Source organism: Xiphophorus maculatus, chromosome 5, assembly GCF_002775205.1.
Source record: "Xiphophorus maculatus strain JP 163 A chromosome 5, X_maculatus-5.0-male, whole genome shotgun sequence".
NCBI classification, from domain to species: Eukaryota; Metazoa; Chordata; class Actinopteri; order Cyprinodontiformes; family Poeciliidae; genus Xiphophorus; species Xiphophorus maculatus.
Window position 1 is genome coordinate 16014619 of NC_036447.1, and position 26455 is coordinate 16041073.

The window sequence follows — 26455 nt, forward strand, 5'->3', positions numbered from 1 at the left end:
TTTTTTCCCACCCTATTAAGGTGAATAACGTTCTCTAACTGGACAATAAAAAAGCTGCACTGAAGCCAGGTTTAGAACTTTTTTTTTTATTATTTATCCAATATTAGAAACGTATTCTTGCTGTATACAAAGCCATGTATATAATGTGTGTAGCTGAAAAAACAATCCAATTTCTGGTCACTGTTCTCAGGTGAGTACGTACTTTACTCCAAGTATTACCAACAAATATACCCCAGTGCACAACCAACTTAGTTGTTCGTTTAAAAGGAAAACATCACCCAAAAATACAAGTGTTGCATGTCTTTGTTGGCCCATACAGTTTAAATATGACATCCCCCTGCAAGTGCGTATAAAAAATAAATCTGCCTGCATACAAGAAAAAGCAGCAGGATACATAATACTTCAATTCAATTCAAGACGATCTGATGTTTCCAAGGGAACTTCAGAACTTCATACGAAATGCCATTTGTCCACTGCAGGAGACGAGAAGATATTTAGGATGAAATCAGAAATTTAAGCACTGAACATGAGTTTGACAGATAAAAATATTTTCTGCTTACCTTCTGCAGACACAGGATGTGCACTACCAAAAGCAGGGGCCTGAAAGTGAAATCATTGAGATGCGGATTACTAAATTAGATTCCAAGTCGGATTTACTATCCGCCCCCTCCCAGATGTTCACATACTCTCAAGAGTATGGATGTCATTCATTTGGAGGATTAAGTATTTTCTTAATCATCTATTCCAGATTGCAAAGATTATTAAAAACATGACTTACATGTAAAAGTTTGAATTTGTTGTTGATTTTGTTTAATCCATTCCTAGTCAAAATTACATATAAAGGCTTAAATGTCAACATATGTCACCACTAATGTCAAGTTAAAATGCAATGTCTGCTTGCATTTTGCAGCCATCAACTACATTCTCTCTGGATGTTTGGACATTTTGATAGAATTGGTTGGTTTGCTGTCACTAACCTGGTTTCTTGCAGGGTTCATAAAGATTAAGGAGTTCCAGAGACCTAAGGTTAATGTGTTCTTGCCATTCCAAAAACAGTATTGAAGTATGTTTGGGATTGTTGTCAAAACAAAACTAATCTAATCAAATCATCGGATCCAAACTGCCGTCCTCCATAAAAAAAAAAAAAACACCACATACAGGAAACAGAAAGGCTGAAACTTTTCAAACTGAAGAACTGCTGTAACACCAGTCATTCGCCACAGTGAAGTTTTAACATAAACACTGTAAAGATTTCTACTATGAGACACCTGCTGGCTGAAATGTGCATCACATGGAGAAGCTGAAAGCCTTCGGGTGAAATGTGCATGATCAGAGAAGCCCAGGATTGAGCTACTTAATCACTTTGAGAGCGAGTGTGGGGGAAGGAATCGAGGAGAGGCTTCTAAACAAGAAAACTCTGCTCAACTATGAAGAATGACAGTGACAGCATTAAGCTGAGGGACAAAGGGATTAGAAAAGCACAGATTGGGTAAAGTGCCAGAGTTCATACATGTTCAAAATTCAGTATTTTTCCAGATTCAAATTTCAAGATTTTTTTAAAGTAGTTTTTAGAATATTCAGAAGAATATGTTACAAAACATTAAACTTCAAACTGCTCCAATGTTAGTTTGCTTTTATTAGCTGCAGGTTCTTTATCATTTTAAATACAATATCCACATTGGTGCTGACTTTAAGAGAGTGGCATAGAGCCATTTCACAGATTTTTCGTAGCATCTAGCATTACTTAGATCTGCTCCACTTCAAAAACTCTTTAGCTTCTCATAAAGGACTCAGCATCATGGACTGAGTGATGTTTTCCTTGCAGAGTCACAGATTTGCTTACTTTACTTTACTTTGACTTTTCCCTGCAGCTTAGACCCAGTTTAAGATCAGAGGTCCAGTTCAATCTGAATTTACTGTTGTCCTGAAACCAAACAGGTTATAAAACGACTTATTTTTGAACAGGGTGTGTAGAATTTTGTACAAAGAGATTAATTTAATACAATTTGGAATAAGGGTTTAACATAACAGACTGTATATATTCGAACCTGTGTGTATAATTTTGACTCTATATGAATTAAACTAGTGCACTTAATTACAGTCCATTAAGTACCTACTCTGAAAAAGAGTAGTTACTTTCTTTTGCTACAATTAATTTTGTAGCAAAAGTACAAAATTAATTTGACATGTATGGCAAAGATGATTTGATGTTTATTTTATAACCAGATCTATCTACCACCGTTGCTGCCATAAACGTTTTTTGAAGCTCTCACCGACTGAACGACAGCTCTGGCCTCATCGGCGCTGAACTGGAAAGGACTGTTGCAGCAGGACAGGTTCTTGCTGAGGAAAAAAAAAATATCCAAGTTCAACTTTCCATTATCCATTTCACATGCACATACACATCTGCTTTGCTTTACCACTCAATCCCTCCAGCATTTGTTTGCTTCTGCACAAGTGCCCTCCAGTGCTCATGGGTGGACTTAATGATCTCAACTGCAAAATCCTGTCAGCAGAGAGAAATCCGTTTCAGCACATTTGGTCTGAGCTGCCGCGCCAGTCCACCAGCTGCTCTGCTCTGTTTATTCTCAAACCTGACCTTGTCTTTGAATTCCCCGTTGAATCCAAACTGGTTTTCTGGCTTTCCATCGGGTACCTTGTATTTCCTGAACCACTCAACAGTAGCCTCCAAATGACCTGGTCGGCTCTTCCGAACATCTTCTATACCTGAGGGGAGGAGGGAAAAACTGAGTCGGAGATTACTCAGGTTTCCATGAAACAGATAAAGTTAATTTTATCTGTTTACACATGAAATGTAACTCACAAAGGCAGGTTTCTCAGGATTCTAAGAATTGGCCTTAGTGGAAAAAAACTAAGCCTTGACAACACACACAATATGTTTAAAGAGCACTGAATATCAATAAATCCATGTTGACAATGAAACCTCAATGGTTAGAAACTGTTAAAGTGCAGAGAGCTAATGTGGTGTTACTGTCTGTGCTGCTTGCTATATAATATATCTAATAAATATATTAGAATATGAACAAAAAGTTGATTCAATTCAGCTTTTCAATTCAAACCATAAAACATGTGTTAAATAGATTCAGAACTGTGAAATTAAATAAGTTAATTTAGATTATTATGGCTTTCTGCTAATAAATACCCCAAATTACGGTTACTATCATAAAGAAAGCATTACATTAAACGATTACAAAGGATAACTAATACACAATTATGCAGATGGTCACTGAGACCCTTGACAAGACACAAAAGGTTATTGTTAGAGAAGTTGACTGCTCAGAGTGCCGCATCCAAGCACAATAATGGAAATCTGGATGGAAAAATAAAATGTGGTAGAAAAATGCGAAGCTTTGAGGGGATTTGTGAAGCCTATTAAAGACTTTGGGGGACATAGACAAGAAATGAACTGCGCAGGAGACAAAGCTTCAAGAGCCGCTACCACACAGTTGGGAGGCAATGTCAAAAGGATCTTATGTGGGATAAGGGGAAAAAGTACTGAACTGTTGCTCACTGGGCCAAGGTCCTCTTTGAGATAACCATGTTTAGTATTTAAGTTAAGGAGCTTTTCCACTAGACCACCTCTAACCAGTACGGTTCATTCCGCCCCAGCCAGATTCATTTTCCATTAGCAAATCCGGCGCGGCTCTGCCTGGCTGTTCTCAGATCTTCGTTCCTACTTCAGGGGTTCTCAACCTTTATCAACCCCACAGAAACCATGGCGTATCACCAAGAGGAAGAGGAGAGAACTAGAACCTAACAAGGCTACTGTTACAGTCTCTGACCTCTAGGGGCTCTCCTCATGACAGAGCTCTTTCTCCTGTGTTTCAGGTGTGCCTGACTGCCACAGCGGAGACGTGATGCAGCCACTGCATAAAGAATGCCATCTCAACATGTCACGCCCATTTTTCCCTTGGCCTTCATCTGCAGACATCTTGTCAGAGTTTGTTGTGGACTTGAGCAGCTTGGTGTGCTTTTTCTGTGTGTCTGCATCTGAAAGGCCAGAGTCTTAGTCCATGGAGGAAGCCTAGAGGGCTTCTCTGCACTTTTTGTTCCAGTGCTTTTGCTCCTGTTAAGTTGTAAGACAGGGAGCTCAGTCATTCCAACTTTTTATTTTCTTCTAGATGGAGCCGTCTTTTAGAAAGACGGATCCATTTATTGTTCTTTTAGCTTTGGATATCATGAAGCTTTCTCGTTTCTGTTTATTTTTTGTTGACTAATTGCTTGGCATTGCCCTAATTATAAAATACTTGATTTTTTTCAACTGACTTTTACTACCTAGTGATTTAATAGTTTTATGTGTCAGACCATGTGCCAGACAACATGGTGTGTAGCTTATGAGGTTGTAGCAACAGCTAACAAAGCAGCCTGCACCATTACACCTCAGCAGAGTCACAGGCCACATAGATACAATAATTCATGCAAAGGAGATCCAACCATGTATTTTTATGTATTTAAGTATAACTTAAAATTACTTTTTAGAATATCAACATCTCTGTATCAAAAATACTTTATCTTTTGTAGCTTTCAAATTTTAAAATTTTAACTATATTTTGGGGTTTAACTAAATGTAAGCCACAAATAAACAGCTGAAATATCAGTTTGTAAGTGACAAATTTACATATGAATTTAACATCTTAAACTGAATTATCTTAGCCTAAATCCTACCAGACTCCATGTTTTCCTTTGGTATAATAATAAACATTCATTCATTTATTATACAGAAGGTGAACTTCCACAATAGCCAATCTTCTCATACTCCCCAGATCAGCAAAGCACAGATTTAATCCAGAATCATCCTCATGTCTGTTGTGAACTTTGGCCTACGACACTCACAGTTGAGCTTTTCTGCATCTTGATCATTTGCATTGATGGCGATGACCTTCCAGTCCATCTCTCCCTCATCAATCATTGCCAGGATGCCCAGAACTTTCACTTGGATCACCTGACCTGGGGAGCAAACCTGAAGTTGAACAGTTTAACAGGTAAAGATCAGATACAGAATCCAAAAGTACACATTTCTTTTTATAGGCATGGAGATAAGTAGCAGCGTATATATACTTCTGCTTACCTGGGTGCCGATGTCACAAACATCAATGGGGTCATTGTCACCACAGCAGTTAGTTTCTTTGTCTTTATGGTTGGGATCCTCCCAGGTCTTTATAGAGGTAAAGTCCATAAGTAAGTAACGAACATGGAAAAAGTCTAAATCTTCTCACAAATATTCAACAGATAACAAAATACACAATAAAATGTCTGGATTTAAAACTAGTACTTAAGAAAAGTATTCCCAAACTATCCCCCCACCCCATGCTTCACAGTTGAGATGGTGTTTTAAGGATTGCACTCTTCTTCTTTAAACAGAAGGAGGAGAGTGCATTTTATAACAAAAGGTTCCTCTCTGTTCTTCTAAAGTGGGAAAACTTGAAAATTTTGCAATGTACCAAATCCTTGCTGTATCAGATAGAAAAAAAGTACTTGACCCTCAAAATAATAAAACCTAACAAAGTGAAGCATCTAAAATCAGTGCACTTTAAAGCATCCATCTTGAAGAAACACTGCAGACTTCTCCTGACCTGTGGCAGTGCCCCATAGTTCCAAATGTATCCTTTATGAGGAAAAATGTTGGCCACATATCTGGGTTTTCCCTTCTTCACGTCTTGCTTGATGGGATTCAGTGGCTCCTTTGTTGCAATCTGGAAAAAGAAGTGATAACTACTGTTATCTATAAAACGTGCATTTACAACAGAGATGCACACTGACTGACAGGTGTGACTCAGACTGTTAGCCTAGGTCCAAATGAATTAATCATGAAATGAAGATGAAAACGACCGTACACCTGCTTTACTATCAGACATCTTTGATTCATAAGGGCCACTGTGGAAAAGGACTAGCAACAAAAATGTCAAACAATTGCTGAGTATTTGTACAAATGAGACTCAATACCCTGCTAAGGAATACAGCTAAACAATTTAAAATGTAATATAAAATCAAAGAGTGAAAGCCTATAAGCTAGTTTATGCACAACTGTGTTGTATGTTTGAGAAAACTGTGATAGGGGACATATAAAGATGTCCTCAAACTAGTCGTCATTTTAATTTTAGTCCTTCTTTAAAAAACATGTAATGAAATGTATATAACCTGCATATATGAGGATACAGGGAAGCTTTTCGCTTACTTCCATTTTAGCATTTGACCACCGAGGGACCTCAACCACCATGTTGTACAGCACCTGGAAGTGAATAAGACAGCCAATAACTGCTCAACCTGGGGCATTAAAGGTCCACTTGCATAAAATAGTCCGATAATGAATTTAAACAGGATAATACCTTATTCTCACTCTTAGGTTTTTTTGCTGGCACATCATCATTCTACAGGGAAAGAAAAATCAGTTATTTCTTATTTACATGTCACATTTTCAAGAAAAACTACAAGCTGAGCTGTTAGCTAGTTACCTGCTCTGACTCAGCTATAAGTGGAATATCATGGAATGGTGAAATGTATTTGTCATCAGAGGTTTCTAGGAGATAAACAGATTTGTTAATAAGCAACACAAAGGGCAAATAAGGTAAAAAGCTGCATGCATAAAGATCACCCCATAATGAGTAAATTTAGCTAAAAAAGAATGAAAAATTGCTTTGCTAATTTACTTTGTTGTTGTAAGAATGCTTTTTGTCAATAAGTCAGTGTTGTCATGTTGAAAAGTCTTTATATTCCAAAGCAAACATCAAATCTTTTACCAATCCAATAACAGCTTATTCAGCTATTGACTCTTGTTTTGAGTCAAGAAACAAGACATGCTGACAATTTATTTATTCAACAAACAGTCGCCTCCGTAGCTTAAGGGATAATTGTTGACGTCCACAAAAGCCTGCCACCTTCTGCTCTTGTTGATCACCAGGTTGGCCAGACACTGTCCTGAGTGCAAGTCATAATCAGAATTCAATTCCTCATCAAACATTTGTCCTAAAAATATTTGATGAACATTTTTAGGACTTGTGTTCAATGGGGTTGCAGTCTGCAGGCAGGTTATTCCTTCCTTTCCACTCCCAAATGTTGGTGCTAGTTTCTGGTTAACCTCACTCTCTTGGGGCCCTGAGAGTAGACATGACGGCCTGACATTGACTGCATAATGTTATGGGGGAGCTGTCTCTCCATACCAAAGGCAGACTGGCTTTGGCAGAGATAATTTGGGGATTTTGTTTCCCCCCATGGGCAACACCGAAATGCATTTACCTCACAGATAAGTTAAAATCATAAGCAGAATGCTTTATTTGTTTCAGGATATGGTCTAATTGTGTGAAAATAAATTTATTAGACGTAGTATTTTGTATTAGTAATCCCCTGGTCAGAGCCCACTTTACTGCATCTCTCAAAACGGCCCTGCTTCAACAAAGATTTTTTAAATTGCATTAAATCCTCAACATGACACTGCAGAAGCCTACTGTCTCATGTATTTAAATCAGCCTCAGGGAAACATAAAATACATGTAGGATTATGAATAACGGCCTACATGTACACACCCACGCTACTTTATTTGTGTTTTTATTAGTAAATCATTTGAATCCGCATGTTCTTGTGGACATGTTTTCTAATTTTGCACATTTGGCTTTAATGTTAAAGAAACGCAACACGACCACAAAGAACCGCGGCTGCAGCAGGAAGGTCATCAAACATTTACCGCGAACGGAAGCCATGGCTACCTAAGAGACCCGGGCCAGTTTTCTTTACAGAAATCAAACCGTTACACATGGGCTCCATTCGTCATGGCGGAGGTGAACTTACTAAAATAAATGCGGTAGTCTGGAGAATTCGGGTGTCCTCTCTGCTCCGTTTGATAGTGCATCATTTTTCTGGAATAATACAAATGTGGCACAGCTGCTGCAGTTTGTCTGACTGTTTTATTAATACAGGAAGCGGGAAAAGGGCCGAAAACAGTCAGCAAGCAGCCGAGCGAGGAGCGGAGCAGCTGCGATCTCATGGTAATATACACACTTCCCCCCCGATCAGTCAGTTCCTGCTTCCCGTCCTGCCCGCATGCGTCCGAGAAATGTAGTAGGGAAGCTTCCTGTTACATTTTCAAAGTAAAAGGGATCGTGTAAAATCAATCAATCAATCAATCAATCAATCAATAAAAAGCCTTTCTCCAAAACTATCAACTTTAGACTACAACGATGACAGAAAGCGACAAAGAGCTTGCAAAATTCAAATAAATTCACAAATCACTTTATACATCTCAATGGCTTGTTACAGCAACTCAGTGCATTTTAGTGGGAAGTGCTAGGATACAGGAACAGAACAGCCGCCAAGTAATCTATATGTGTTTGCTCAGTGTTAACAATAATATAATACCGCTTTACATTACTGAAAAGCTTATTGACTCCATTGCATTTGTAAGTATTGCATTATCGGGCCTTCTGCCACACCTAGTGGCACCTTAAAAATCCTACAAGGCTATTGTTGCCTTGTAGGATTTTACACCTGCAAAGATGTACAGTAGTTGTGGCAGAGAGAATCCTACATTGGCAACATCTATGCCAATGCGGCAACCCATTGGCACAGAGAATTTAAAAGCTAAGTTCAGTCTTCTCATTGAGTCAAACTCTTCCCTTGTAGGATTTTACACTTACAAGTGAAACATGTAGCTGTTTGTATAATAAGCCACATCAAGATATTCAATAACTACCTGAGCTAAGATTTAAGATCCCATTAAAGAGCTTCAACTTTTGCCTTAATCTCCCCCCAACCTACTCTTTTGTTCTCTTTTTTTTTGGAGGTTTAATGGCCACAGTACATCATGATCAAAGTCCACGCGTGTATATATACCTTGGGCAAACACCCCACCCACTCACCTTGATGTGCCTCTTTTATAGTTGGTCACTCTTCAAACAAATGATGAACACAGCTTCCAACATAGCTGCCATAAAAGCTGATTTATCAAAATCTTTCAAATGTATTTCATTCAAGGAGCTTTGAGAAAAATCTGTAGAGGTAGATTCCAACCTAAAACTTGGTTTTCATTACATTGAACTATAAGCTTAATTTTGGGATACTTTTTGGACCTTGGGGATTTAATGGGCCTTTTAAATCTAAGTGTCTTTGTCTGCCTAGTTTAACTGGGTTTAGAAGAGTACGTCTCTGTCTTTCAGCAGGTGTAGCAAACTGCACTATATATTAAACAAGATGCTCATGTAACTCCGTCAGCACAGAGCAATTATTCTATACAAACAGATTATGCTGTTTTCTCTCTTGTATGTTTCTTCACAGTGTTTGATTCTGTATGGCCTACCTATACAAGTACTCCTTGGTGACTCAGTACTATGATTTGCTAGTGCATGCAATTTATATGTGCTTTCTAGAGGTGGAAAGCAGGAAAATAATGCCTAACAGCTTTGCCTAACATCAACAGACAACATGGACTCACAGTACTGACCGTTTCCAAGAATGACCTTAGAATCTGGCAGTCTTTCATAAACCTGTGACACTACTGCATGTGTGCTTTATGTTTCAGCATCGCATGAAGAAAGGCTGCCTGAGGTAATTACCTCTCCAGCTTCCTTCCCGCATGTCTTGTACTGTTGCATAAGTAATATGATCTCCAGCTAAGCCAAATTCTATATAAGACAGCATATATAGCACTCTAATATGTAATAATGTTTCTAGGGAACAATGCTGTTTGGAGAGTAATAACATAGCATTGTCAAGGAGCGTCAAGGAGAAATCCTTGCCTTCTCTTGAATCATTAATGAGTTATATCTCGAAGGGAAAGCCCAGTCAGTTTCAACATGGGCTTAACTTGGATGTGGATGACTTCCTGTCAGGCACTGTCCTGCCAACCCTGAAGAGTTGGAACAAGAAGATGCTAAATAAATGGCTAACATCCAGTTGCTTAATTAAAGCTGCTGCTAAAATGCTAATTTAGGTTCAGTTACATTACACCTTTATTCACAGAAGGCATCTAAAGGTAGAAGGCTTCAAGTGTTACCAGAAATGCCATACCCTAAGGAGAAACTTGAGTGTTGATCAGTGATGTAAAATCTCTTTTTCGGACGAAAGCAATTTGTGCATGTAATTTGAAAATCAAAGTTCCAGAGCTGGAAGGTAGAAGGGAGACAGAAGTCAAGTTGCTTGACATTCAATGATTCCCCTGTCAGATATGATTTGGGGTGCCGTGTCACCTGCTGGTTGTTCGTCAACTGTCCAACTTCAGCAAAACTGTCTACCAGAAAATCTTAGCGTACTCCACGGTCTCTTCTGGTGACTTTATGAAGTTTGTCATTTCTAGCAGTACTTGATACCTGCCCACTCTGCCAAACATAGTAGTACCTGATTTGATCACTATGGCATAGACTGATCAACTGCATGTTACGCTGCTTTGGTGCAGCAAGAGGAGGCCCAGCTACTGTAAGTACTGAAAGTGATATGCTGGTCAGCACGTGGTCATACTTTGGAGGAGAGCAATATTTCTGTATGAAAAAGGATATCTTGTTGGGGTTTCTTCTTTGTTATATTCTAATTTCCTGGGGAACTGAATGTTGGGTTTTAATTTAGCTACAAGTCATATTAAACAAAATTAATAGGAATAAACACTCATATGTAACTCTCTTTGTACTGTGTTTATGAAACATAAATTTCACTGTTTGGATTTAATCAGTGTAAATTAACTTTTAAATAAAATTTTAAAATGGAAAGATGCACCTGTAAACATGTTTATGGGTAAATGCATAGGATTTCTAAAAATGATCTCATTCTGTATTGTGTAAATATGAAGCTGAATTTCCCAGTGTGTTTTACAGCCAGGCCATTTGCATGACTACCTTATTTAACTTCCTCATCAGCAGTTGGCACCTAGTCAGTAAGTGAGAGGCAGTTTTTCTTTCCATTTTGTTAAAGTGTATGAGCAAGGAGATGACCTCAATAGTATTTTCTTCCTTTAAACCCTCTAAATAAAGGTAAGGTACAAAATGTCCTTTTGGTGGGTAGATGTGATGGTCTAAAGAGAGGAAAGCCTAGGCACTAAGTGCAGAGGTGTGGCCCTCGTGACAGGTACATGGGGAGGAGCTGAGCTACCTGTGCTCTGCAGGCAGTCAGGACACATTGAGCAGTACACCTGTTGAACTTCCCAGGCAGTCTCTCTCTTTCAACCCTCCTGTTCTCTTTCACTGACCTGAGGAAAGGGGGACCTGACAGGCTCACCATGGATCCCAGGGAGGCCGGTGGGGGTGAGAAGGACAAGGAAAGACAGATAAAAAGAAAAAACCGGCCTGTGTTCCTGCGGTACCTGGAGAGGAGAAAGACGGACACTATAGTGGTCGATGACATGGCCAAAGGTGACATCAACCTGGGGACGCTGGTGAGGAGGAGTCAGTCTGACAAGACGGAGTACAGCGCTAAAATTAAAGGTACAGCAGCTAAAGATGTTCCCAAGTGACAAAACTATAGCAACTAAAGTGTCTCAGTGCAAAATTATACCTGGAAATGTATTAGATGCACAATAGACAGGCTGTAAAAACAGCATCCATGGCTTAAGGGGGTGGGGGAATTTTAACACTGCACCAGCCAGTAACTGTACTCTGTTCTTTATTGGGCACCTGTTGTGTTACTATGTGCTGAGAAAGATACTCCCTCAGGGATGAAGCCACATATGCAAACTGTGCCCCATACCCGGGCACTGAGGAGTGGCCTTTCAGGTATTCTGGACTTGCACATAAACAAGACATTAGCCAGGAAGACTGGAAAAACTAACATAATGTTATTTTTATAAATTCAAGACGTTGGAACAATGAGTCCAAAGAGGTGTTTTCATTTAATGCAAATGAAAAAGATTCAACTTAAGAATGAATTGAAGTTTAAAAAGTGTGGATAGACATGAGTTACAAACATAATAATAGCAATAATGGGATCACAACTACAGATGAGGGTGATTAATTTTAACACATATCCACTCTTCAGAAAAAAAAAATAAAACTGGCTCTACCTGTCCTAGTGTGCAGTCAGCCACTGGGAATGCTGTACTTCAGGCAAATGACATCAGCTGTCAGTAGGGGGGTTACAATCACTGAGTCAGCTGAAGTATGTTGGCTTTCCTGCACCACTTGTTCCTCAGTTTCCTCTTCTGTGAACAATGTAAATCATATGACACACTGACCTCTGATTCTTTATAAAACAAATAAAAAGCAAAATCATCTCAATGACTGTCATAGGTAACTTTCACACAAATATACACACACGCACACACTTATTTATGCTTGCCTCATCAGCAGCAGCGTTGTTTACCTGAAATAGAACCACCCTACTGCCCCTTTGTACTATTTTCTAGCCCAGCCTGTATCATGGTGGGCAGAGATGTCAAAAACACACACAAAGGTGTTTTCAGTAAACCATTAACCCACCCTGTTTTAGATTCAGCTGATGAGCAGTATTACATATTTACAGGGGTATTACCAATGCAAATATTGACAGAACGATGACTTCACTGAAAGAGGAAACATGTGAGCTGCTGCTCTTCAAGTCTGCTCTCATCTGCCTGTCAGGCAGGTTTGTCCAAAGCAGCCATGGAGACATGACATCAGTCTGTCTAATCAGCTGCAGTCTTTGACATGTGTGATATGGCTCACCACCCAGGGCGACAACCGTCTGGGACTGGCATAAGCATCCAAAAAAGAAAGGAGAAAAGATGATCTGTCAAATTTTGGTCAAACACAAGGTTTTCTAGCATTTCTGGCATTCACACATTTAATCAAGAAAATATGGTTTTATACTGGTTTAGGGTCACATATGCTGGTTAGTACAACTTAAAGTAGCATTTGATTAATAATTCCTGTGCTAAGTTAGAGACAAATTTTAAAAACTGGTTGCTTTTAAAATTTGGACCTTGTTTGAACATCTGTTGTCCAAATTCTAAAATACTAAGAATGGGTGGTCATATAACAACCATCAGGATATCTTACCATTCCCAATAGCTAGGGACCCCTTCATATCCAATGGCATCCAAATAAAGTAGAAAGTTCTACAATGCCTACAGACATTTGTCAATTTTAAGCATTTTCAAATATGTGCTCATTCACTTGTTTTTGGCAACTTTCAATATGATTTTCTGGTTCCCTCTGGTGCAAATAGGAAATGTTAAAGAAGGTTCCCTTCAAGATGGGAAAGAAAAGTGAACGTACCATTCAATTGAGGCAGATATGTGTTGATCTTCAAACATGAAGAAATATATTCAAGAAAAAACAATTTGCTCATATATACTTTCAGAGTATGGATTCAATGGTTTAAAACCAATGAAACTGTTAGCAACCAGGCTGGATGAGGAACAGACCTTTTAGGTTCAAAACAAATCTCCAAATCCTCCTCTCCTGGTAGAGAACTACAGCTAACATTTCTTTATGAGATTATTGTCTTGTAAAAACAACACAAAAACAAAAGAGAATTGATTTTGTAAACTTTTTAACACAAATTTCCTCAGGGTGCCAGTAAATGTGCAGGCAGTTTAATATTTTAAGGTTTACATAAGGATTTATCAGCTTACATTCTTTCCTTCAGGCCTTTGCAACAATTGGCATTTATTGGTATTTTATGGTAACATTACCTTTGTATGACTTAATAAAATAAAGAAAACTTAACGATGAAAAAAGTTCTTTGCTGCTACCATGTTGCCATTTAATGAGAATAAGAACCATAACCCACCTATTGTAACCAGCTTTTCTCCAATTTCTGCATGCTTCAAATTACGGTTATTTGGAATGATAACTTTCTCTTTGGTGTGTGGCACAGTCCAAAGTATTATTTTTCCAAAAAGTGCAACACAATCTGTCAGGTTTTCTGTGCTCTTTCCGGACTAGCATATTGGATCCCTTTCACTGGGCTGAACAGAGAACACCCTTGTCTCTGCTTTCATGGGAAATCCCGCACCAGAAACCAAACCAAACAAGATTCTGTCAAACTTAAAATGTCCCACCAATTTTTCTGTTTTTCAGTTTGGTAGCAAATAGAAGTGAAGCTTTCATGACACATGCTTTTTGTATCAATTTTAAAATTCAGCAGTGACATTTCAGCTGGTTAGAAATGACCAAACTCAAACTCTCCTTGGGCCTATTTTCTCACAGTTTCAGGTTTTCAGGTATGGGGTCTTTCTTACAGACTGACAACTACTGCTGACACATGACACTTCTAATTACTGTTGAAGAACTAGTTACTCATTGTGTGTTTGGGACTTATTAGATAGTATAATGTATTGTGTATTGTGTAAAACAAAGACATTTGTAACAACTACAAAAGTCAGTAAGGTTTAATTACAAATTGTGTACCTGTAAAATGGAAGAAAACAATCAAGAGAGTGTGCTGTATATATTTTTTATTTATCTGACCCTGTCTGAACTCTGATAAGCTTTTAGCTGGTTTTCTTTGAGGGTGACTCTATAGCTGTTTAGCTTCATTCCTCTTCCCATCAAGTCTGACCAGTTTCTTTGTCACTGCTGAAATAAAGCATCTCATTGTACCATCACCATCATGTTTCATTCTGCTGTGCTTAGTTTTTACCAAACATGGTATTAATATCAAAAAATTACATTTCGGTCTCAGCCGAGCTGAGCTCCCTCATCTACATTTGATGTGTCATCTACCTGGCTATATTCAAAAAGATGAAATAAAAAATAAAAAAATAGTAAAAAATCTCACAATGCCTAATAAGACATTCTGTAGGTGTTATGACCATGTCTTTGGTGATTGTTGCACAGAGCTAACACTAGCTTGTACAAACTATAGAGCAGGTAAATGCATAACTATAGCTAAAGTGAATACAATTCTTCTCTGGCTTGAACTAAAGCTATTGACACAACCCACTGATATTAACAGTATTATACAGCATATTCCAGCAACTGTGTGTCACAGTTGTGATTCAATCATGTATTAAACCTACCCAATTTCTGCTCCAGGCAAATAAATCCAGCATTTATGTAAACTGAAAATGATCATTGTATGTGACTTGTTTGGCTGTAAAAGAAAATCAAATCTCTGCTGTAACACTGTAACACTGTTCAGTTCCACATCCACAAATATTCTTATTTGTGGATGAAAATAAGAACATTCTTCAGAAATCAGTAACTGATGTCAACAAATACACACCACAACCATAATGGTGTATTTACAATCAAATTAAAAACAGCAGCGATTTAAAAAAAAAAATGTGACTGCGGTGAACAAAGGTGTGTTTGTAGAACATCTCTCCAGCTGATAAGGATGTGGGAGGATTGTTTACATTGTTAAACTTGTGTCATGGGAAACATTTCACTTGTAGTGGTAGGATTAAAAACTTTATAATATTTGCATAACTTGAAAGGAAATGATTTATATAAGAGCCAAAGATTACAAGAGGATCAGCTTCTACAAGAGGATCCTGACATAAACCTCAAAATCAACATTGGATTTCCTCAACAGGTACAAGTTCAAAGTTTAGCTCTGCTCCTGACCACCGATCTTTAAAATAATCATAGCATGCAGAAAACCTTAAAACAAATGTTTCTCAGAAATTATTAATTGAAGAAAGCACATTCATTAGATCATTGTAAGTGGAATATTAACAATGATATTAGATGAATTGAGAAACAGCTACATGCTAAAATCTTAGCACGATTGCTATCCTGGGCTCCCACCATTCATTTACTTTTTGTTTTTTTTACTTTTCTTCAAACAATAAGAAATTTGCCAATTTTCTTTTAACCAAATTATTTTCTCTTTAAATTTTGAAGTAAATGTAAAATTAAAAATGAAGAAATCTTATTCTATAACTATAACATGACAAGAGCAGCAATCAAAAAAATGTGAAATATTATCATTTGATTATACATATTAAAATATGACTGCATAGACTATAGTAAATGTCTTACTTTCCAACCTTTTGTGGGTTTAAGTGTGAGTTGGCACAGCAACACGTAGCGTTGTCGGTAGAGTGTGATCAGAGTTTTGTTTCTGCCATGTTACTATTTTCCCTGTGCTTGAATTCATCATAAGACACTGCTGGGCAAGGTCACATGATCCGTCCTACCAGGCTTCACCCAACAGATCAAATATTATGTCACTTTTATCAAGTTACTTTCTCCTACTTCTTTGGTTTCTGTTGTCTCTTAAATAGCAAAATATGGGGCAAGTATTTGAACGTGTAACACATCTGGACACTTTTTTGTAGAGTATGTACTAGTTTTACACAATAATTGAGAAGACCTTTGTAAATAATATAAATTCAAAATGGAATCCCTGAACAATTATTGCCAGATAGTTCTAGAATAATTTTCCAAATGGTACTTTTGTCTCTGCCTGAGCAAGATGTAAAGCAGTCCTTGGTAAAAACTTAAACCCTTATGCTACAATGTGTTGCTTGAAGCAGATAGTACTGTCATGTGCAGTCATGACGATTTGTGTGCACCTACTCAGTCATTCAGTGTCACTTCATTAGTGGGTTTCATTATTCCGTTTTGACTGTGAGTTTGTTGTGCCCCACAAACACTTTGAAAGATCTGAGCAGATGGGATTCTTGAGATCCGCACAGCAGGATTGCATCAGCATCCAGATTAGCTTCGTAACTTGACACGATGCTTGCAGCCTTCTGTTTCCCCCCACCTTATTGCTCTCTGCATCCAGAGGAGGAAGCAGCGCTTGGCATCGATTAGGCAGCGAGGAAGCATCGCTCTTCCTTAAACAGACGTCCCAGCCTGCCACAGAACAGCCTCAAACTGTGTAGGCAGCAGAGCGTTTAAAAAAAAGTGAAAGTGATGCGAGTGAACCTGACTGGCATGCTGAAGTGAGGCTCTCTGACTTTCATTTGAAGATGATGAGATCACAGTGACATAGGTTCACTGAGGTGTCAAACTGGTGGTAGAACACTCACAGAAAAACACAAATGAGTTTTTAATTTTAAAAAATCAATAATTTTTAAAATTAAAATTGCAACATTGCTATATATGTAAATAGCAATGTTGTGCTTTTTAAAATTTAAAAAGCACAACATTGCTTTTTAATGCAATTCAATAATCTCTTGAGCTGTGTTTTTTGTTTAGCCCATCGCCAGTCTTTCATCCTGTTATGATATCAAGTAAAATGTACATTAAATCAATTAACTTGGACTCATCTTTAAATGATCCTTGTCCATAGACAAATTGATGCCACTTGACCTGTCAGCTCTTCCCTCTCCGGTGCTGGACGTGGAAGAGATTTGGTCCAGGAAGATGAGCCGCAGGGCGAAAGTGATAAAAGAACTTGTGCAAACTGAAAAGGACTACCTCACTGACTTGGAACTGTGCATCAGAGAAGTCGTCCAGCCTCTGCGAGTGTTACAGGTACATGAGTCTTAGCTTCAATGTGTCTACAATTTAACAGTTAACTGATTTAACCTGGACATTCACCTCCAGTAAATCAAAGTTTAAATCCCAGTGTTACTGAAAATAGATATTTGCTTAGTTGAAAAAGAAAGTGTTTTTTGTTCATATAAATCATTTAAAAATACTTAATTAGGTCATCTTTAATTTATTACAAATATAGTCACATATCTTATTTGCATTGTCAAAACTTGAATTATTACGGTTTTTAACATTTCTAAATTGTCAAAGGTATTCTTGAAGAAAGCTCTTTTAAAATTACAAATTCATTACATAAAGAAAATTAATTTACATGGTTTGAAATACAGATGGGCAAGCTGTGCACATGCAAATAGACTGACTGTCATACATAATGCTGGAGTTCTTAATCAGGACAATGTCTTCCCATATTGTTTGTCAGGTTGTTGACGTAGACCGACTTTTCACCAACATGGAGACGGTGTGTGAGGTGTCTGCCGCTCTTCTTAACAGATTGCACGTGGCCATGTCTGACCCAGATCCAGAAGCAGTCGTCATAGGTACGTCTTTCATAGTTCCTGACTCTTTTTTTCTTCCATTTATTGTTGACTGCTAGCGGCTAAAACAAAGGTCTTTTTTTTCTTGTTTGTTTTAGGGGAAGTGTTTATTCAGGCAAAGGCAGCTTTAGAAGATGTATATAAGATTTATTGTTACCACCATGACGATGCCAACATGTCTTTGAAAGCCTATGAGAAGGAGGAACAGATAAAGCAGCATTTTACTATATGCATCTTAGCATTGAAGTAAGTTTTACTAGATTCGCTAAATAATTGTATTTATTATGATTTACAACCTTAAGATTAAACTTCAATCTGTAACTGTTTTTTTTTTCTGTTGCAGAAAAATCTATGACCAAGAGTAAGTAGAGTTTTTTTTTTTTTTTTTACAAAGATTTTCTCACCATTTGCTTTTTTCTCTGATCCTTCACTGAGTCAAATTTGTGTTTCCACAGAGGAAAACCCAATTTGTTGGACATGGGCTCCCTGCTGATCAAACCAGTCCAGAGGATCATGAAGTACCCATTGCTTCTGGGGGAACTTTGGCAGGCCACCCCTGAAGACCACATAGACTATCTGCCCCTGCAGGAGGCGCTCACCGCTGCCAAGATCATAAATGTTAACATCAATGAGTTCAGGAGACGGAAAGACATAGGTATGAATTTATTAACATCCAAAAAATTGTTCATTTAATCAGTCTATTTAATAAATGTGTAAACTTGCTTTTTATTCCTTGCCTGCATTTTTTATTTTCACAAACATTAGTTATGAAGTACAAGAGGTTAGAAAACGATGAAGGCACGCTGAGGGGCAAGCTAAACAAGATTAACATCCACTCTCTCCGGAAGAAAGGAGACAGGTTTGCAGGATATCTGAAGATTCTCACTGGAGTAGAACCACAGGTAACAACACGCCGTTCCTCCTTCACTCTCTGCAGACGTAGAAACAGATCAGTGATTGGGCTTAACAGCCGACATACCAGAGCATTTACTTATCTATGATTGTGTCTGCAGGTGAGAGATGAAGTGTTTGATAAGGAAGAGAAACTGTTCAGGAGTTTGGAAAAAGCTGTGAGGCAACTGGCCAAGAATGTTAACTGTTATGTGCAATACACTCAGGTGAGAACTGAGCTGTTGTAGATTCAGCCATGCTTACTGTATTGGCACCCTCTGTGAAGATGTCTAAAAAGCTTTAAGCTACTAAACGAGTCTTTTACTGCAGCTGCAGCAATATAATCTGAAAAATGCACCCTTTAATTCGAGACCCTTTATGCTATGGGAAAGTAATCCAATGTTAGGAATGGATTGTTGTTACAAAATCCTTTGTTTCACATCCTCGATCATCTCTAAACATACATTTGAAATAAACATGTCTCATTTGTAATCAATATATTTTGTGTTTATGTGGTCTTCTGGGTTAAAAAGACACCTGTTTCTTTTTCTCACTAGGGTTATACATGACTGTGCTATTGGTAATTTTGTTAAAACTTAATTCTTAATGGGTATTTTCTCCAAACTTAAAAAAAATACTGCAGTTAAAGTTTGGATTGTCACTGTGTGATGTTACAGTTATGTTAAAAGCCAAAAAATCTATTTAACTCTTTGTATAATATCTTACCAGAGGTGCCATTATTTGTCACTGGCACATACAGTATATGGCCACTTGTACAGTTCTCATAAGAAACCTAAAAAATGGGATAAATCTGAAGAGAAAGAAATAATTTTCAATATCCTGTCAATTTCCTGAAAGCCTCCACAATTCTCTGCAGGAGATGGTGCCTGTTGCTGTTCAGAACGTGAAGGACATGGAAAACATTATTACGGATCCAAGCAAAGCAGACACAAATGGCTCGTCACACAAGAATGGCAAAGATCCTTATAAGTACTTTGTAAGTACAACTTTTGCTGCATTTTTGCAATTTGCGAATATGTACTCCTTGCTTAGCTACACTTTTTCTTCCACAGTTCCCTTTTTCCATCTAATTATGGCTCAACGTTCATTTTTCGCACAGTTCCGTGTCCACTTTGCAACACTGTTTCTTCTCTGCTGCCAAAACCTGCTTGTACTTCTCATTCTGAATATCACAGGGTCCCCAAAACTGAAATCACTTCTTCATTAGACAGTTGTTCAAACAGCCAACAGCAGATGAAGGCTGACATTTTCTCCAAGCAGAAAACCAGCAGACTTTCATTTTCACCAACTGTTGTAAAAAGACAACAACCATGTCTTAGACATTATTTTCATGTTTCTTTTTTTAAAATCTGCTTGAAAATTAGATTATTTCAGCACTATATGTGCAAAGTTCAGAATCTATCTGATATAATTGTTGTACTTAGCAAACACTTCTAAAAGCAACATATCAAGTGATATTTTTCTCATTAATGCATAATAGAAAAACTCCTAAAACTCCCAACTGAGGGCAAATAAAGGTTCATACTGTTTATACAGCTGATACCATTAGTTTACTGTACATATATTCATAGTGGGCATGAAAGTCAAATCAATGTTGAGCTTTTAATGATTTATTTGAATCGTTCTTTTTTCCATGGTGGAATAGTTAGACAATAGAAACCTTGTAGGACTTTTAAGGGATAAAACATTGAAATTTGTTGTGGATTTTATTTAAGCCACACAGGGTAAAAATAATCCAACCCCACTTACATTGCAACTAAGCTGGAAAAATTCTGGCTGGATATTTGAACCAGTGTTCTTAAAAGAATTTGTCATGCTCATTTAAAGTTGTTTGGTTCCTGCCTTATTTATTCCAGCCAAAACCATGTTTGATTTTACTTTGTTGACATCATTATCGTGTTTGAATATTACTAGTCCAACCATCCATCTGATGAACTGAGGTAAACCATTTGGCTCATCTGTGTGGGCAGCTGTAGCTTTCAGTTGAGAGTGAATGTGTTGATTTTGAAGCAGGGGTTTTTCTCATTCAACGTTGATCTTAATCTTGCTTCAGAAAATGAAAAAAAAGGGCTTCACTGTGGACAGTGACTCTGGTCTTCCATCACTTTCGATGTCTAAGCTTTGTTTCTTGTGTTGTTCTTGAACATCATAACCAGCTTTCTTCCATGTTAGGTGACAGTTTGAGGCTTTTTTTTCAGACCTTAGCTAAGTTGGAAAACATTTAAATAACTTAAATATCTGCTTACTGGTGGCCTGCCATGTTGACTGCTGGAGATAGGCACCAGTACCCCCATGCAATCCCGCAAAGATTGCGGAAGGATGGAAATATCTGCTTAGTATCAAGCTGTATACAAACTGCACCAAGTGAGTTTTCAAACTTGTGTAAATCTACAATTCTCCCTTCCCTCCTCTTTCAGAAAGAGCGAATGGAGGAGTTGGTTCTGCTGCCCCTCACCTCTCTGCAGGGCATGTTCACGGCTCCGCAGAAGCTCATCCAGAAGCGTTATGACAAGCTGCTGGACTACTGCTGCCGCTTGGAACGCTCCTCCTCTTTTGCTTCCTCATCCTCCACCACTGTGTCCTCCACCGCCTCACCAGCATCAGATGCGCCTCCTGGTCCTGCCAAGAGAGACTATGAAGCCATCAATGCTTTGCTAGTAGATGAGTTGCAGAGGTTCAACATGGCGGCTTATACTATCCTGACAAACTGCGTGCTGTGTCTGGTGGCCCTGCTCAGAGGACTGATGGTTTGCGCTTTGGTTGGAGCTCCGGCTGTTCACCAGCTGCCTGTGAGAATCACACACACACACACACCCGCAGCTTGTTATTAGATGTAGTTTTGTTTATTTGACATTGATCTAACCTTTGTTTTTCTGTACTTTAAAGCCTCCATTGTCAAACATGGTTGAAGTGCAGAACAGCATTATGGATGAGCTGAACAATCTGACATTTGTGAAGGATAATGCTCAGAAGTTAATGGAGAGAAAAGTCAGCTTTGAGAGGCAACGAGACAAAAAAACAGTGGTAAGACCATAGAAATAATTATAGCACTTAGGTTTTTATACTTGAAGGGTTGCTCAATGTTGCTCACACCTGATTGGCTACTTGAGACAAATAAAGGTTTGCCCATGAAGGGTTTTTTCTACTTTCAAGCCGAAATCTCAAAACTTTACCTTTTTTTTTTTTTGTCTGTCATCACACCAGAAAATTTACAAAAATACACATATATAAAATCTCCTAGTCTGAGTTGCTTATGCAGTTTTATTTGTGCTTAGTCATGTGAAGGCATAATCTAAAACTCCTTCCTCCAGATGAATTGTCCCTCATGTACTGATTACTGACAACTCTGTTACGTAGCGCCACGCAGCAAATACCCACAGCAAATATTTACACCAACACTTCTCTGTACTGCTCTGTCTTCCAGGTGCAGGAGGTGCAGCATCAAACAGAGGAACAGCGCGCCTGGCTGCTGGCGGAGTACCCACCGAACCGCCTCTACCAGCTGAAGAGGAAGTGTAATGGCTGTCAGGAGCAGGACCTCAGCCTGCTGGAGGGAGAGCTGGTGGCCTTGTTGGAGGATACAGACCCTTTAGGCAGCAGCAGCCGTTGGCTGGTGCACAACGGAGGCAAGTGTGTGTGTGTGCGTGTGTGTGTGTGTGTGTGTGTGTGTGTGTGTGTGTGTGTGTGCGTGCGTGCGTGCGTGTGTGTGTGTGTGTGTGTGTGTGTGTGTGTGCGTATGAGAGAGAAAGCAAAGACTTTATTTTAAAAAAAAAAACAGTATGTGGTTGGCATAGGTCCATGCATTTTTTTAGATGACTAAGACTCCTTACTTTACTTTCTGACAAGTCAGCACACAAGAATTAGTCCCAGGAGCTGGCGTGGTGTCATGGTTGCTGGGGCCTCTAGAGCTGGTTGCCTCACAACAGATCCAACTCCATAGCTTGTCTCCCAGAATCAGCTGAGATACCAGCAACCGGTTGGAACAAACTGAACACCTCTGTACTTATAGTACAAAGCGTTTTGCTCTGGGGATCTGGGGGTCACATGAGGTTACAGGGACTTTTTTCTTATGCTGCTCCCTGTTTTCTGCATATTTGTATTTCTTAGAGGTAGCTACATTCTTTACAGGCCTGGGATTTTCCTTTGAGAAAAGCAGCATTCGTGGGAAGCTGTTATTATTCTTTCTGTTAATAGCAGCTCTGGTGTATATTTACACAAAGCGTAGCTGAGTTTAGGATTGTGCAAACAACGCTTCTGCAGCCTCTGAGGTGCTGACAACCTTAATGTCATATGTACAACGTACGGCTGAAACGATTAATCAGATTAATAGTGATTAATCGATTATTGAAATAATGGTCGACTCATTCAATAATTGACTAATTGTTTATTGGAATATCGTTACCTGGCCTTTTTTTTTTTTAGCTTGCTCACATTGTTCACTGTTGTTAATGAATTGATATTAAGTTTATTATTATCAGTTGTTGGTAACATCTAGAAAACAAAATGTGCTGTATTACTCCTATTTTAGGGTCATAAAGGGGCACCGTTTATTTAATTGGAACTAAATAGAATAGAAATGTCATTTATTGTGCAGCAGTGTGAAAATTCAGGTGCAACAGCTGCAAGTTAGATGGTAGCATGTATATTCACAGAGAAATAAATATATGTAAAAATAAGCATGATACCGTACCTCTATAGCATGCTTAGGTTAAAATAAATGTGCACCTGATTATTTAAAGAATAATAACAGATTATTAACAAGAAGTGAAAAAACTGCAAACATCAAGGATGTGCAAGTCTCAGCAGTAATATTATTTGAAAGGAAAGATCTATGTAAATAACAGCAGGGACATAAACACCTATTCAGTTAGTTTGGAGCAGTGATTGTTTTAAGTCTTAACGCTGATGGGAGGATAAAAAAAAATCATACCAGTGTGTCAAAACCAAATCACCAAAAACATGGATTATGACAAGTCATGTTACTCTGCCTCCATTAGGTGACAAAGGCTATGTCTACTCCACGTTCCTGAAGCAGTACAACCCTCTGAGGGACTCCCAGCGGGCAAACCAGAAGGCCAAAGAGCAGCAGCAGCCTCCTGTCATCACATATGAGGACTTTGACGATCTCAGCCTGTTTGTGTCACCCAGCAGCAGCAGCATGCGTAGCCTCAGCCTGAACACCACAGACAGCAGCTCAACCCTCTCAGGTCTGCAGGGAGAGCTGGAGAACGCTGAAGAACCGGAAGAGTCGGTGGATGATGACACCCAACAGGTGTGTGGTGCTGCCCAGGTGTTTCTGTTTTATTGGTTTAATCATTACAGTAAGGTTAGAATATTTTATTCTTTAAAAAAAAATAATAATAAATTAAAGTAAAGATAATAGTTAGCTTAGACTCACCAGCGGAAATCATTTCTTTGTCGACGTAGAAAACTAAAAAGCAGTGCCCCCTACTGGTTTAAAATAAAAATACACCATATGTATTAGAAGTGAGAAAGTAAACTGTATCCACACAAACAAAGATATTTGTTGCATTCAGTAACATCTGGACTATGTTTGTCTCCACAGTATTATGCCGTTTATGCATTTCACGCACGCTGTGAACAGGAGCTGTCCCTGCAGGAGTACCAGCACGTCCGCATACTCCAGTTCTGTGACCTGGGCGGAAACAAACAGTGGTGGTTGGCTGAGGCCAATGGACAGAAGGGATACGTCCCTGCTAACTACCTTGGCAGAATGTCATATGCATGAATCTAGAATGTAAAAATGACAAAAAGAAAGCAATATGAAGAGTTATGATGTCATACCCACCCTTTTTTTAAGTAATGTCGTACATTTTGGAAATTTGGGATTCAAATATTCTGTAACTGTTCAAGGTTACATATTTCTCCATTTTGAGTTTAATACCAAAGTCATGAGAAAATCAACTACAAGAGCATGTTTATTTCTGTGTCGCAACAGCTTCTAGTACATTGTTTTAAATTTATTCAACAAATGGCCCATTTAAATGGAGCCTGAGCATGGTTAATCTTATTTCTTTAAGCTGTGTTGTGGATTAAAGCCCTCCCATGGCATTAACATTAGAAGCTGATGTTTAAAACGCCATCTGTGATTAGTTATTTGTCACCATCCTTTAGTCAGAACAAGATACTTTCATCAGTTCCACAAATAATTTCATATTTTAAATTGGAGAGGCACGAGAGCTTTGTGTGACACAAGATCAGGTCATATTTTAATATGCATCAAATTATACAACTTAATTTTTTATTTTTGAAATAACATTTCTCCACATTGTCTTCAAAAGCTAATTTGACTTGTTTGTAAGAAAACTTTCTATTTAGTTTTTTTTTTACATTTAAAGCCTTACACAATTATTGGCACTGCTGATAAAAATGTCATTAAAAGTGCTAAAACAAATGCCTATTATGGGGTCTTGATTACCCCAAGATACCACAGGTTTCTCCAGTACTCTAATGAGCAAGCTTTGGAGTTCTATTTTGCTCCATCATCCTCTTCACGCTGGATGATGGAAAGATAAACCTTGTTCCTTGCCTATCATTTTGTGGTCAGACTTCCAGGTGTTTTAAGATCTCTTTGATTTACAGCCAAGTTTAGGCAGCTAGCTATATTGTTATAATTTTCAGATTGGCAAAGACCAACACATATTCAGCTTATGGCATGTTCTCTTGATATCCATTTGGAAGAATAGATAAAATATATTTGGTATCACATCAGTCCAAGAAACAGAAAGCCAGGGGTTACCAATTAAAATTTTAAGCACCCTGATTACCTAAAAAAAAGAAGTACAATTTACCAAAATGCTTTAGTTACACATGCTTTAAAGGATTTATTAAGGGTGCCAATGAGCATAGTGCCAATAACTCTCTAAAAGTATAAAACTTGTTCACCACAGAATAAATGTACTCAAAGGAAAAGTTGGTTCACTGATTTTAACTTTCAGATGGATATTACAGCAAAAAAACAATTTTTTTTTTTTTTTTTACATAGACTGCTTGTGGTCCCAATACATGTAGAAAGCTCTGTATGTGGTAACATTTAAGATCAGAACTAGTCAACAATCAGAACATTCTTTTTTAGACGATAAAGCAAGAACAAGGTTTTTGTCTTTTTAGCAACCCCCCTAGATCTGTTAACATGTAGAATTTCTGCATTGTGAATACTGAAACTGCACTTTCTAGATGTAAATGTTTTGCAGCCACCATGTAAAACTGCTTTGTCTTTATATGAATGTAGCGGGAGAGCTCACCGTTGGTATTTAACCTGTCATTTGGTTTGAATGAAAGTTCAGATGAAACTGCAGTGCACTTTGCTGAGCACCTTTTGTACCTCAGTGTTGTTAATATTGAAGTGATACGATCATGAAGTAATATGTGTCTTGATTTAGAGATCATTTATATAAATGAAGAAAATTATGAAGAATATATTTTATGATTTGTTCAAAATGTTTTGATTTGCAGGATTCATTTTTTTTTTTTTTGAAACATTTAATAAATACAACTAATTTCTACATTTTTCTGAACTCATACTTCCACACGTTTTATATCTATGAGCCAGTGTATGAGATGGATGGATTGATGATTGATGGAGGAATGAATGAAGAAGGAAGGAAATGGAACAATGAC

The 26455-nt window shown here is 38.1% G+C and overlaps 2 protein-coding genes and 1 long non-coding RNA gene across 4 annotated transcripts; 1 reads left to right on the top strand and 2 right to left on the bottom strand.

Moving 5' to 3' along the window:
• Positions 1-66: 66 nt before the first annotated feature.
• On the bottom strand, positions 67-8071 carry ppa2 (pyrophosphatase (inorganic) 2). The gene is made up of 12 exons (XM_005807121.3): positions 7804-8071; positions 6474-6538; positions 6348-6389; positions 6197-6250; positions 5595-5714; positions 5090-5176; positions 4855-4981; positions 2600-2727; positions 2421-2506; positions 2274-2343; positions 561-600; positions 67-473 (listed from the first exon to the last, which is right to left on the bottom strand). The coding sequence occupies exons 1-12, from the start codon at positions 7997-7999 to the stop codon at positions 451-453; spliced, it is 1038 nt and encodes a 345-aa protein (XP_005807178.2). The 5' UTR covers positions 8000-8071; the 3' UTR covers positions 67-450.
• An 88-nt stretch (positions 8072-8159) lies between these two features.
• arhgef38 (Rho guanine nucleotide exchange factor 38) lies at positions 8160-26340 on the top strand. 2 transcript variants are annotated; one of them, XM_023333993.1, is made up of 14 exons: positions 8160-11420; positions 17164-17348; positions 17788-17905; positions 18001-18148; positions 18246-18263; positions 18358-18557; positions 18668-18804; positions 18916-19020; positions 19671-19790; positions 21232-21603; positions 21701-21838; positions 22239-22440; positions 23812-24086; positions 24381-26340. In XM_023333993.1, the coding sequence occupies exons 1-14, from the start codon at positions 11216-11218 to the stop codon at positions 24561-24563; spliced, it is 2406 nt and encodes an 801-aa protein (XP_023189761.1). In that variant the 5' UTR covers positions 8160-11215; the 3' UTR covers positions 24564-26340. The 2 variants fall into 2 exon arrangements, with proteins under 2 accessions (XP_023189761.1, XP_023189762.1); XM_023333994.1 differs by lacking the exon at positions 8160-11420 and adding an exon at positions 15193-15453.
• Positions 11216-15988, bottom strand: LOC111608638. Its single transcript, XR_002752784.1, has 3 exons — positions 15911-15988; positions 11996-12133; positions 11216-11299 (listed from the first exon to the last, which is right to left on the bottom strand). It is a non-coding gene; the product is annotated as an uncharacterized LOC111608638 (long non-coding RNA).
• Positions 26341-26455: the final 115 nt, after the last annotated feature.